The sequence below is a fragment of the Triplophysa rosa genome, unplaced genomic scaffold, assembly GCF_024868665.1.
Source record: "Triplophysa rosa unplaced genomic scaffold, Trosa_1v2 scaffold214_ERROPOS343816, whole genome shotgun sequence".
Taxonomy (NCBI): domain Eukaryota; kingdom Metazoa; phylum Chordata; class Actinopteri; order Cypriniformes; family Nemacheilidae; genus Triplophysa; species Triplophysa rosa.
This window is the reverse complement of record NW_026634230.1, coordinates 62861-75619: the sequence shown is the minus strand read 5'-3', so window position 1 is coordinate 75619 and position 12759 is coordinate 62861. Positions and strand designations below refer to the sequence as shown.

At 38.6% G+C, this 12759-nt stretch overlaps 1 protein-coding gene across 6 annotated transcripts in view; it reads left to right on the top strand.

Annotated features, from left to right (window-relative positions):
- Positions 1 to 4907, top strand: part of LOC130550008 (ephrin type-B receptor 3-like) — a 47576-nt gene extending 42669 nt beyond the window's left edge. For 4 of the 6 annotated variants that reach the window (XM_057327339.1, XM_057327342.1, XM_057327341.1 and 1 more), the window contains exons 15-16: positions 372 to 527; positions 1783 to 4907. In XM_057327339.1, coding sequence (XP_057183322.1) covers positions 372 to 527; positions 1783 to 1891 — 265 coding nt within the window. In that variant the 3' untranslated portion in view covers positions 1892 to 4907. The remainder of the gene's footprint in view (positions 1 to 371; positions 528 to 1782) is intronic. The other 2 variants (XM_057327344.1, XM_057327343.1) reach the window with 1 other exon arrangement.
- Positions 4908 to 12759: the final 7852 nt, after the last annotated feature.

Here is a 12759-nt window from a genome sequence, read left to right as displayed (position 1 = left end):
TCCTTTTCGGTTTCAGGTCAGGGGAAAAATCTATTATTGTTTAATAGTGATGTTGATCCACCTTTTTATTCTACTTGGATATATGATGTTGTGTTTAAGCAAACATGATACATATCAAGCCATGTGTTTGCTGCGTCAAACTAATCCACACCCACTGAGCCTCACTCTGAGGAGCACCCACAGCTTCTTTGAAGTTCTCTCAGATGGGCCTCTGCATGTCTCCAGCCAGTAAGCCACAGTGGCACGTTCAGGCCCTTCAGTACACGAGAGGTTGTGGTCGGGGGTTTGGGGGTGAGGTTTCGGTGGTGGAGGCCTGGCGTGACCTAACCCTCTCTCTCTCTTTTTATCTCCACTCCTCTCTTTTTCTGTAGGGCCTCCCAGCCACTTCTAGATCGCTGTATGCCTGACTACACTACGTTCACCACTGTGGGTGACTGGCTGGACGCCATCAAGATGAGCCGCTACAGTGACAACTTCCTCAATGCAGGCTTCGCATCCTTCGACCTGGTAGCCCAGATGACCTCCGAGTGAGTGGCCGGTCCTTAGTCTAAATTGTTCTCTTTGTTTTATGTGTTTAAGCTCATTATTGGGTCTTTGCAGATAAGTCACCTATACTGTACATCCCCCATTAAGTCTTAATAAGTCCCAAGGGCAGGGCCATTCAGTTTGGTCATGGAAGACCACTGTCCTGTTGAATGTAGTTCCAAAACTTCCTTAATACACCTGTGCAAGTTTTTTAATAGTGTTTTTGAGATCTCAGGACAGTGGCATTCCATGAGTGGAGCTGAAAGGCAACATGCATGTCTGGGACAGAATATTACATGCCATCAGTTATTAGATGGGTTTAAGCACGTGGTCGTTCTCTTCATCTCACGCTTTTAATTCACTGTAACATTTTATCCACAGAAAATGTTATGAACAAAGAACCTTACAAAGGTCATCGTCCAAAAGGGAAATCTAGGATTTGGCAGTCTGTTAAATGTCTAGGTAGATGTGAAGAGAGCAGTTAGGATCAAATAAACTAATAAGGGAAAAAATTATAAATTCATCATACCCATTAAAGTGTAATAAAGGATAGAAGCAGGGGTAATTTGTTTCAATATGGCAACTTGACAGGAAGACCAGTCAGTGGTTTTCTTCTGTTCTTAATGACTAGTAATTCTCCTAATGGGCTCCATTTATTATCATTTTATCCACCGTTGTTGGCTTGATGGGGCCAACAGAGGGAAAAGAGAGAAAACACATTTATGTCGTGTGACATTACTAAGCTTTTGCCATGTGCTCGTACTGATAGGGGGGTCTCCAAAAGCAGTCGGTCTTCTCAGCTTATCAGAAGATATAGCAAGATTTCTAGCCTCGCATGTTGTGGTGTAAACTAAAACTCTGTGTATGGATTGGATTTCCTCAGCCATGAAGGACACACGATTTTCTTCTCTTTATCATAAAGCCTGTGGTAATTTTTTGTCTGTTGTGCGGTGAAATATTACGTTTCTGTGGTTCAACTAGTAGCTCTTTCTAACCGTACTGTGTGAAATTTGACATCTGGTTGCCTAAGGTGCAAAAACTAGCAAATAATTGACCAACTTTTGACCTCCTGTCTGAGAATTAGCTTTCTACCACAAACTTGTCTCGGGTTTAACCAAAGGGTGGGGCAGCTCTATTTGAACAACCTAGCAACAATTTGCTCACCTGTCTACATTCCCACGGGAGTTTATTGCATAGCTCCACTCTGTTTTTGAATGTATTTTTGTAATATCATTTTTTTGTTGTTGTTTTCTACAGAGATCTACTACGGATAGGTGTGACATTAGCCGGCCACCAAAAGAAGATTCTCGGGAGCATTCAAGACATGAGACTTCAAATGAACCAAACGTTGCCCGTCCAGGTCTGAGTTACGGCAGGCTGCAGAACTGTTCTAAAGAGAGCTAGCGGACGAACCCTGATGCCTGATCATCTCTGCTAATTGGATGAAACTGGCTTGCAGTGCCTCGGACAACACTTTCTTTTCCATTATCCTGTTTTCCTGTTACGACTGCATTTTTTTCACCCGACAGGAGTAGATAAGATTATTTTGTACTTGTTTTTAAGAACAGAGAGAAAAGTCTACATCCCATGCATGCCTCACGAGGCTCCGGTGTGGGGTGGCGTTTGCATGCGTGCGTGCGTTTGATCTTTTCTTCAGTGAGGCTGGCTGGGACACACTCTATCTCCAAAGCCTCCCATAATGCATTTCTCCCTAAAAAGGACTCTGAGGGCAGACTCTCCTGAATGAACGCTGAAGATGGATGAGATACTCCTCTATTAGTACGCATAACTTGAAAACACAAGACAATAAACTGAATAGTGTGAATATAGGTTCACTGGACACGTTTGCGCAGAAATCCCTCCAATGCTAGGAGATGTTTTATTGTGTGTGTGATTTTGTGCATATTCACCATCTTCATATTGAAGATGTTTTATTTAAAGGCACATGCCTCAAACCGATAAGAGGGAGAGCCACAGGCAGGGGAAGGACGATCTCAAATGCCACAGGACCGGAATACGAGGACGTTGCATTTGTCCACTAGGTTTAAACTGACAAAAGGACTTCCTGGAATACACCTGGTGAACTCAGGATGCTCAGCTGCGTTTATCACTAGATGATTTCCATTTTATTTCTCTTCCTTTACTCAGTTTAGCTTATGTTACATGTTGAGTTGACATTAGCAGGTCATCAATTATTATATCAGGATTCCTTAGCAGTTAGGACGGGGGTCTTTGATAACTACACTGCTAAAAATCTGTATCTTCTTTAGTATTTTACAGTGTTTTTCTAGTCAAATATCTAAGCATCCTTATAGCAAGATTTATGTAAAGCAAAATTAAAAAACATCATTACAATATTTGAAAACAAAAATACAATACATGAAAACATTCGTACCCCACTGGCATGTTTTTTAACCTTAAATCGAAGACAGAAGTTAGTGGTTTCACTGTAGAGTAAGTACATTTACTCTTTTAAGGATGTTTAGATTTTGTACTTGAAAACAAGATGATTGGGAAAATACATTTTTGCAGTGTTTAAACTGTAAATCACTGGCATCTGTGTGTTCGAATGTGGATGTGTGTACGTTTGTGTGTGTATGTGTAAGAATTATGCACACAATTTCTGTATATGACATGAAAAGTAAGGCATAACATGAATTGTGACAAAGCTATAGTATATATTTATATTCAGTATATAAAAAATAGAAATTGAATTTTATTTTAATTTCCCAAGGTCAAAAGATTTTAATTTAAATCACCTTTTAAACAAACAATTTAATTAAAAAGATTAGAATTAAGTTGACGCTGCATTCAGTATGTTGGCATTCATGCAACACTTTGTAACAAACTGAAAATAAAACAGACATAAAAGAACAATAGACACATTGTTAAAACATTTGGCATGGTGTCATGAAACAGTGTTTCTGCGGTGGAATAACGATTGCAGAGGAAGTTCATTGAAATTGTTGTGAGAGAAATGAATAGGTGTTGAACATATAATCAATGTGGGGCAGATCCCTAGTAAATCTCTGCTATATTAAATGTAAGCCTTTCTGTCATCATCATAAAGCAAGATTGTACCGATTCTCAGAGATATCCTATTGTAAAGTCCACTCACCAAACATTTTGTTCATGTTTTTGGAAGTCCAGGACATCCGAGGGCGTTTTCCAATGAGATATTTCGCTACAATGGTGATTCGCTGGAGTTTGTCTGACAAGCAGGATACATTATACTTCTTGACACAGTCAATTTCTTGCAGTTATTGTCAGTTTCCACACAGTTTCCTTACCCTAGTTAATGCAGTTTATTCGTTTTGCACATACTGTATACTGTATAATACATTATATTTATAAATGCTAGAATGACAGCGTCTAGTAGATTAAAACCGATCAAAAATAGTCAGGTCTTGTTTCATCATAGAGGCCAGTGTGTTTCCAACCTATCAGAGATGGATTACTTTTTTTAATGGTTTTATGTTCTGGTCTGCTGAGATTAGTTATGTGAAATGCAAAACAAGAAGTTTCATTAGTTAAGTACTAAAGTGTCAAAGTTAGGAAAGAATATAATTAACAAAAACTGTGTAAGAACATGTGGTTGGCCGAATCATACTAAAGATAGTCTGCACAGTAGCCTAACCTGTTTTTTAGTTTTTTTTTAGTCATTTTAATCATCGAAGAGATCCTGTGTGCCTCTTTTTTTCCAAGAGATCCTTGTAATATAAGCTTATAAAGTGATTTCTTCGGTCAAAATTTTATAAAAGAAAACATCCATAAGGATGTTTAGGATCTTAAGGATGTTTGACTTTATACTCGTGTAACCCCTTTCCTTAAATTTACTGTCTGCACTGCTACAAACTTACAGTGCCGTAAACTCCGCTGCTTTTGTCACATTCAATACATCTCACAGTGTATTCTCTCATAACCGGATATGTATGTGTGAATGTTTGTGTGTGGTAGTGTTTGGGTAAGGTGCTACTGTCTTTTTTTTTTACTGAAGTAATTTTGGAACAGAACTTGCATGATTTTGGTTCAATATATTTGTGCCAATGGTCTCCTAACATCATCTCTATCTTCCGCTCCTCTCATGTCCCTCTACAATATCTAAGATGTTTTTTTTTCTTTTTCTGAGCTACTATTTAATAATAAAATCAAGCAAAAACGTTGTTTTTTTCAAGCAGATAAAACTTCTCATTACATCGCAAAATCAGCAAAGTGTCTTCTGAGTGCTGTACTTGTATTAAGAGAAGCAACACATTTCATGATTTTTTTTTTTTTCAAAAAGCATTGAGATGTATTTAATGGTAAAGACAAACAAACAACAATTAAATAATGCATTCTTGTAGAAATATTTTTAAAAAACCCTTTTGCAATTAAATTATTTAAGAAAATACATGTGTTTGCTGTGTCAATTCTTGTGTCCTTAGTGGGTTTTGACATGTCTAATACCCAGCTTCAGTCTTTTTTCTGTTGTTGTCGTTCTGCCATTCTCTGGCTAAGTGCTACATTTTCCATACATGTTGAGGCCACAGATTACTACCCAATTGAAATCCCTGAGGATTTTTAAGACCGTCCTTTGTATATAAAACTTTGTGCTATGTATTGGAGAGGAAGCTTAGATCTTTTCAGGTCAAACACCTGCCTTGCAGATATGACTTTTGTGAGAATATAGAGTTCTTGTGCTCCTCAGACTGCGAACACTGACTTATTAACACAAAAAAGTATTTTTGTCTCGTTTTCCTGTTTTCAAAATTTGCAAACATTCATCAGATGAAAGTGATTTAATAAGTGAACTCGGTTCCCCTTGGGTTCAGGTAACATGAACAAACATAGTGAGAAACATACAGTAAACATAGGTCAAATTCATCACATTTGACATCCACAAAGTGTCCAAACTAGTTTGTTTAAATTGTGAACAGTACATTTATTGTTTTACCACATGAAACCTAAAAAATGTCTAATGTTGTCAAATGCCTTTGAATTTGAAAAAATATATACTTTTTTGCTTTTGTTTTTTATGCATTATTTAACATTTTTAAGTAGCCTATGGTTTAAGTACCATCCCATAAAATGTTAAAGGGGCACTGAATGTGTCAAATGAATTCAAGCTCTGTGTGCAGTGGATAGCAGTACTAGTAGATACATTCAGAGGTCCTTTAATGCGGGATTACTGGATTGTTGCCTGCACTGAATGTAGAGAGGAAGAGAGAGAGAGGCATACAAAAGTCAATCTTACCAAACCAAACCCAAGTCTGCAACCGTTCCTCGGGCCCTATTTGATAATAGATTCAGTTAAGCAAGCCCTGACAGATTTCATGAGGCAAGAATGTGATGACACAGTGCTTGTATTGTGTGCTATCTCTTCAATTTGCAATGGCAACCAGCCACTGTCAGTGGCTGCGGTGAAAACCATGACATTAAAGCGACTGGCACTCACACAAGAACTGTTGTCAGATTGGAAAAGTAAACCAAGGTGTTTCCAAGCAGGATAACCACACGCTCAATATGGCAAAATGTTTTGACAACAGCAGACGAGAGATGCCATAAAATGATGAAACTGGTGCACAGGTTTTCTGTGTTTACAGATACTTTTTAAACTGACAATATATTTATCTATCTTATTAGAGATGTTTACTCACATAAGTATTACTGTTGCTCATGCTTACGGTTAATGATTATAACACACATCTAATAATATTGAAAAAAGCAAAACCATTTTAATTTAATTCATTTTTTCTATAGCACATTTTTCATAGTTGCAAAGCAGCTTTACAGAAAATACATTTCAGCACTAGGACAAGAAAAACAGTTTGGAAATAAGGAAAAGAAAAATAAATGCACTGTTTTGCTTGAAGAAATGATCTTTACAGCTTAAGAAACAAGAGAGACAGAGCAGCCACCTACCTCAGCAAAGCCTTTATATATGTACTTTCCTCTTATTTCCATCAAACTCGCCTTGTTCTCCACCCACTCCTTTCCCCCCTCACCCTGTTTTCAACCTCACCCATCTCCTTCGGTCTAATCCCTTTTTCTTTTCCGCCTGGTGCAGAGGTTCGGCTAATTGGTCATGTCTGTGCCGCGACACGGGGACCTGACATAATTGTTGGACAAATAGTGTGCCGTTTAGCATCAGGCCTGTTGCGGCGGCTAAGCAACATGCAGTCAGCAACTGACTGTGAATGCTAATTACAGGCCCAGCGCCGCAGTGTTTAATTGGAAGAAGGTTCCCATAAGATCACCAGTGTTTGTGAGTGCATGTGTGTAGTGTACGAATGGATAGCGGTCTATGTTCACAGCTGAGGCCAATGGTGAGACCGGGGAGAAAAATGTGTACGACTCCGTAAAAAAAAAAAAAGATATCTTTATCATTGTAAATTCTGTTTTTATTCGAGTGGATATCTGTTCAATAACTTAGTCACAAATCAAAAGCTTTATATGCACTACATAACATTAGTGTGTCAAGATTGCTGACTATGGCCTGTTGTAACCACACCGGTCTTACTGGGGGACTATTAAAATTAATCTTATTAATTTGAGTCATTTATTTGGCTCTATATATTTACATTCATAAAGCATTGCATGCCTTCTGTTGACTTTATGTAATTGCAATGTATTACACAGGTAAACTACGGAAGGTTCACTTGTTTTATGACATTATAAAATATAAAAAATATATAAATTTTGACAAAGTACAAAAACGGCGAAAGGGTTTAGCTAAGCATGGATTTCTAGATAGTAGGCTTTTTTTCCATTCAGACTTTGTGCTAGGCCCTGCCGTACTTTCTCCACAACGTCAAAAAGTATTATCCCATTCCAACCCCCAATACCCAAAAGAAAGGCTGTTTGCCTTGACTTATCCATCCAAAATGGCAGCCTGCATTGACAGTGGTGCAACAAGGAGGCCTTTGTTGAGGTTTTTGGGCACAGCTGCGTGTCTCAGGCCGGATTAGTCTGCCACACACTGCCTTTGTCATAACTCAAACAAAATATTAATTATGATCTATCTTAAAGTTTGAAACTTGTCAAGCAGGGTATTTGTAAAGGCTGTAATGTCTGTGGTAATCGTAAGTATGTGAGTACATACTGTATGAAATTATGGCTGATAAAGACCTTCAGTGCAGAGGTAAATAATTGTTTATTTTAAAAATGGTTTCCACCGACCTTGAGAACAATTTATAGCCCGGTTTCACAGCCTTAAGCCTTAAGACTAGTCCCAGACTAAAATGAATGCGTGACCTGTCTTAACTGAATATAACTTGCCCTGAAATATCTTAAAATATATCAGTGCCATTGTTTTGTCATGAGATGCCCAGCAGTAATGTATTCTTCTAAGGCATTTTTATAAAAGCGACATAAATATCTTAATTCAACTAAAGCATAGTCCTGGCTTAAGCTAAACCGTGTCTGTGAAACCGGGCCATAGAGTTCTACTTTATAGTTTCAAAACAAAACACAAATAATTTGTTGTGGTTTCGTTAGCTTCAAGCTATAAAAATAACAAACAATATACAGTGTGTCCATAAATAGTAAAATAGATCAATTTATTACAAATAAAACAATATAACAGATACAAAAATAATAAATACAAACTATAACAAAAATTAATCTATTAAAAAAAGAAAATTATGTTTTTAATATGCATTATATATTGTCTGTGCTATTGACATGAATGATATCTCAAATTGTGGGGTTTACTGATAACTTAGATGGGCTCTTTGGCTATAGAGCTAGAAAACACCCACCTATAGATGGTTTTAAAGCGACAACATAATCAAACATTACTGCGCATGCGCGCGTTCGTGGACTGCCCTTAACTTTCGGTACACATTCACAAACAATAGAGTGCTTGACTGTAGATTATTTCTACAAAAGAAAGCAAAAGAAACCGTGAAGAAAGGTTACTTAAAGGGGAGGTTTTTTTGCCTACTTTGCCCAAGTTGATACAGTTCTCTGAGGTCTTTATAAAAGAGATGTGACATTTTTCGGTCAAAACACTTAAAGGATGAAGCACAACGCCACTATCTTTACCTTGCAAAAAACGCGTTCTTAAGAATGGCCGCTTCTGAGCGTATGATGATGATGGGCACTTGATAACCACACCCCCAACTTCACGGAGGTGTGTCCACGCCCGTACATTCTCAAACTACCATAGAAACATAGTTGCCAAGTCCGCTTATAATACGCGACCTTGGGATTCTTTTTCTGTCAAGTCGCGTTAAAAAATCACTTGTCGTGGGTTTTGGGGCTTATTTTAAAAAATAGGCTATGGTTGCTTGTTCTGAACCTGACAAGCAACTTTGTTTCTTTACATCTATGGTCGCTGTTTTGTTCAATCCATTAACACTGTCTGCTCGAAGGTAGGCTTTTTGTACTACATGCGGCAGAGCATAATATCACAGCACTGCGAGAGCTATTTGAAAGCATACAGAGACGTCTACTGTCGAATCACTCTCGCGGTACTATGATGTCACGCGCCGATTGGTCTGCGCGGTGCCGCATGAGGTCACACAACATATCTAAGCACGTAAAGCCTGTGAGCCTGTGAGCCTGCCAGGCCTGTGAGCCTGCTTCCTGTTTCCTGTTTCCTGCATAGCTGCCGGCAGCTTGTTTGTATCAGTGCGCTTCCCACTTCGTTCTAATATTAGTGTATTTTATTATCGTTAATTATTATTGTCGTTGCTAACTTATCCTGATATCTCAATAACCCTGTTCCTGTTATTTACTTGGAAGAGTCTAAACCAAATGTGATAGTTAACTTAACGCCGTTAGCATAGCAATAGCGTGTTAGCTTGCTTTCTGTTCACACTGTGGAATATCATCTTGCCTCTGGTTTGTCTTGTGTGCTAACTGTTTCTCTTTTTAAGCGAGTATACTACGATCCATCGAGCAACCTTGGTAAGTTGGAATTGCACTTCAAATCCGGTGAGTTATGGCTTCTATTCCTATTATTGTTACTTGCACCTCATGTCATATGTTTAGCTTAGCCTTCTCTGTCAGCTGCGAGGGCTTTATATGCGATAAATGCAGGGAAATAGTTAGGCTGACAGAGAAGATCTTAGAATTAGAGTCTCGCATCCAATCTTTATCTGAGGATAGTAAGAGTTTAACGACGATAGAAAACACTTTGGATGCGAGCAACATTAGCGCACACAGCTCGGTTCCGGTTGAAAATCCCCCGCAGCTGGGAAACTTCGTGACTGTGAGACGGCGTAGTCGCAGGACAAAACATCACTCGACCGTTCCGATTACAGTCTCGAACAGGTTTGCCCCGCTCAGTGACGCACCGACTGAGAAACCTGCTGAAAGTGCCCTAGTTATCGGTGATTCTATTGTTCGGAACGTTAACATAGAGGCACCAGCCACCATAGTCCAATGTTTACCGGGAGCCAGAGCGCCTGACATCAAGTCAAATTTAAATGTGCTGGCTAAGGCTAATCGTAAATTCAGTAAGATTGTCATTCACGTCGGCACAAATGATGTTCGACTCCGTCAATCGGAGATCACAAAAGATAACATTAAAGAGGTGTGTGAGCTCGCAAGCATGATGTCAGACACTGTAATATTCTCTGGCCCCCTCAATGCTTATCGTGGTGATGAGATTTATAGCAGATTATCATCACTAAATGGCTGGTTGTCTGAGTGGTGCCTGCAGAATGATATAGTTTTTATAAATAACTGGAAGAGTTTTGAGGGCAGACCTGACCTGTTGAAACGAGATGGTCTCCATCCCTCCTGGGCTGGGACTTCCATCCTGTCTAGAAATATGGCAAAAAGTCTTAATGCTAATGCTAAAACTTGACTCGCTGGGGCCCAGGTCAGGGAGCAGACAGTATGGCTTAACCAACTGTCTGCTTGCCGTCTCACGTCGCAGAATACACAAAATGTACAACATGTAGTAATCCGTTCTCCCAAACATCACAAAATAGAGACTGTGTCTGTCCCCCGGATTAGCAAACATAAAATAATGCGTAAACCTCTTGAAAGTAATTTAATAAACGTTAAACAAACTAAACATGAACAAAATACAGATAATCAACTGTTACGACTCGGATTGCTAAATATTAGATCTCTCTCTAATAAAGCACTTTTTGTTAACGATATGATAACAGATCATAAAATAGACATGCTCTGTTTGACAGAAACATGGCTAAAACCAGATGATTATATTGCTTTAAATGAATCTGTCCCCCAAGATTATTATTATAAACACGAGCCTCGTCTAAAAGGCAGAGGGGGAGGTGTCGCAGCACTTTACAATAACTCTCTTAGCATTTCCCAGAAGTCGAACTCTAAATATAATTCTTTTGAAGTCATGGTTCTTCATGTTTCAACACCTAATACTAAAGATAAAACACTTTTTAAATTGATTCTAGCTATTGTATATAGGCCTCCAGGGCACCACACAGATTTTATTAAAGAATTTGGTGGGTTCTTATCAGAACTAGTACTGGCCGCAGATAGACTCCTTGTCGTTGGTGACTTTAACATCCACGTAGATAACGTTACAGATGCCTTAGGAATGGCTTTCAAAGACACTCTTAACTCCATGGGCATTAGTCAACATGTGTCAGGACCCACTCACCTTCGTAATCATACTTTAGATTTAATACTGTCTTACGGTATAAATGTGGACGACGTTAAAATCCTTCAGCAGAGTGAAGACATTTCGGATCATTATCTGGTATTATGTTTGCTTCACTGGCCTACGGCTGCAAATAAAACTCATTGTTACAAATATGGTAGAACAATAACTTCAACTACCAAAGATGCGTTTCTCGATAATCTGCCCGAATTGTCTCAAATCATGAGAAATAACGTTGAAGATCTTGACATTACCACTGAAAATTTTAATTCCACCTTCTCGGTAACGCTAGACAAAGTTGCTCCACTACGTTTAAAGAAGATTAAAAATGGCAGCCCCACACCGTGGTATAATGAACACACTCAGGCTCTAAAGAAAGCGGCCCGAAAAATGGAGCGCAACTTTAAGAAAACTAAATTAGAGGTATTTCGTACAGCATGGAAGGATAGTATTCGAAAATACAGGAAAGCCCTAATAACTTCTAGATCCGCCTACTTTTCATCACTAATAGAAGAAAACCAGCACAACCCTAGGTTTTTATTTAACACGGTGGCTAAATTAACAAAAAATAAATCGTCAGTGACTTCTGATCCTGTATATCAGCATAGCAGTGATGAATTTATGAACTACTTCACATATAAAATCCAAGATATTAGAGAAAAAATTATAACAATGCAATCAGAAGTGAAACCCGCTGAACAAACTAACTACAGCGCCCTTAAGGAGAAAATGCAATTATTTTATACCGTAGATCAAGATGAGCTGTCTAAAATTATTAGATCATCTAAATCAACAACATGCATACTAGACCCTATACCTACAAATCTACTGAAAGAGATGCTCCCAGAAATTATAGATCCTCTTCTTGGTATTATTAACTCATCTCTGACATTAGGACATGTGCCTAAAGCATATAAGGTGGCTGTTATAAGGCCCCTTGTCAAAAAACCCCAACTCGACCCTAGAGAACTAAGGAACTACAGGCCTATATCGAATCTACCTTTCATATCTAAAGTTCTGGAAAAAGTAGTTTCAACTCAATTATGCTCCTTCCTCCAAAGGAATGACATCAATGAAGAATTCCAGTCTGGATTTAGAGCATGTCACAGTACAGAGACTGCTTTGATCAGAGTTACAAATGATCTGCTATTGGCGTCTGACCGAGGTTGTATCTCGTTATTGGTGCTGCTAGACCTTAGTGCTGCATTCGATACCATTGACCACAGCACACTCCTACATAGACTCGAAAATTATGTCGGCATTAAGGGAATAGCTTTGAAATGGTTTAAATCTTATTTATCCGACCGTTTTCAATTTGTAGCAATAAACAATGAGGTGTCACGCAAATCGCAAGTCCAGTACGGTGTACCACAGGGCTCAGTCTTAGGGCCTCTGCTCTTCGCATTATACATGCTACCTCTAGGAGATATAATAAAGCGACACGGAGTTAGCTTTCACTGTTATGCTGATGATACTCAACTTTATATTTCCTCGAAGCCTCATGAAACACAGCAGTTCCATCGAATAATGGAATGCATAGTCGATATAAAAAACTGGATGAGTAACAACTTTTTATTACTGAACTCGGACAAAACGGAAGTGTTACTTATTGGACCGAAAACTGCTATAAGTAACAACCAAGAATACTGTTTAAC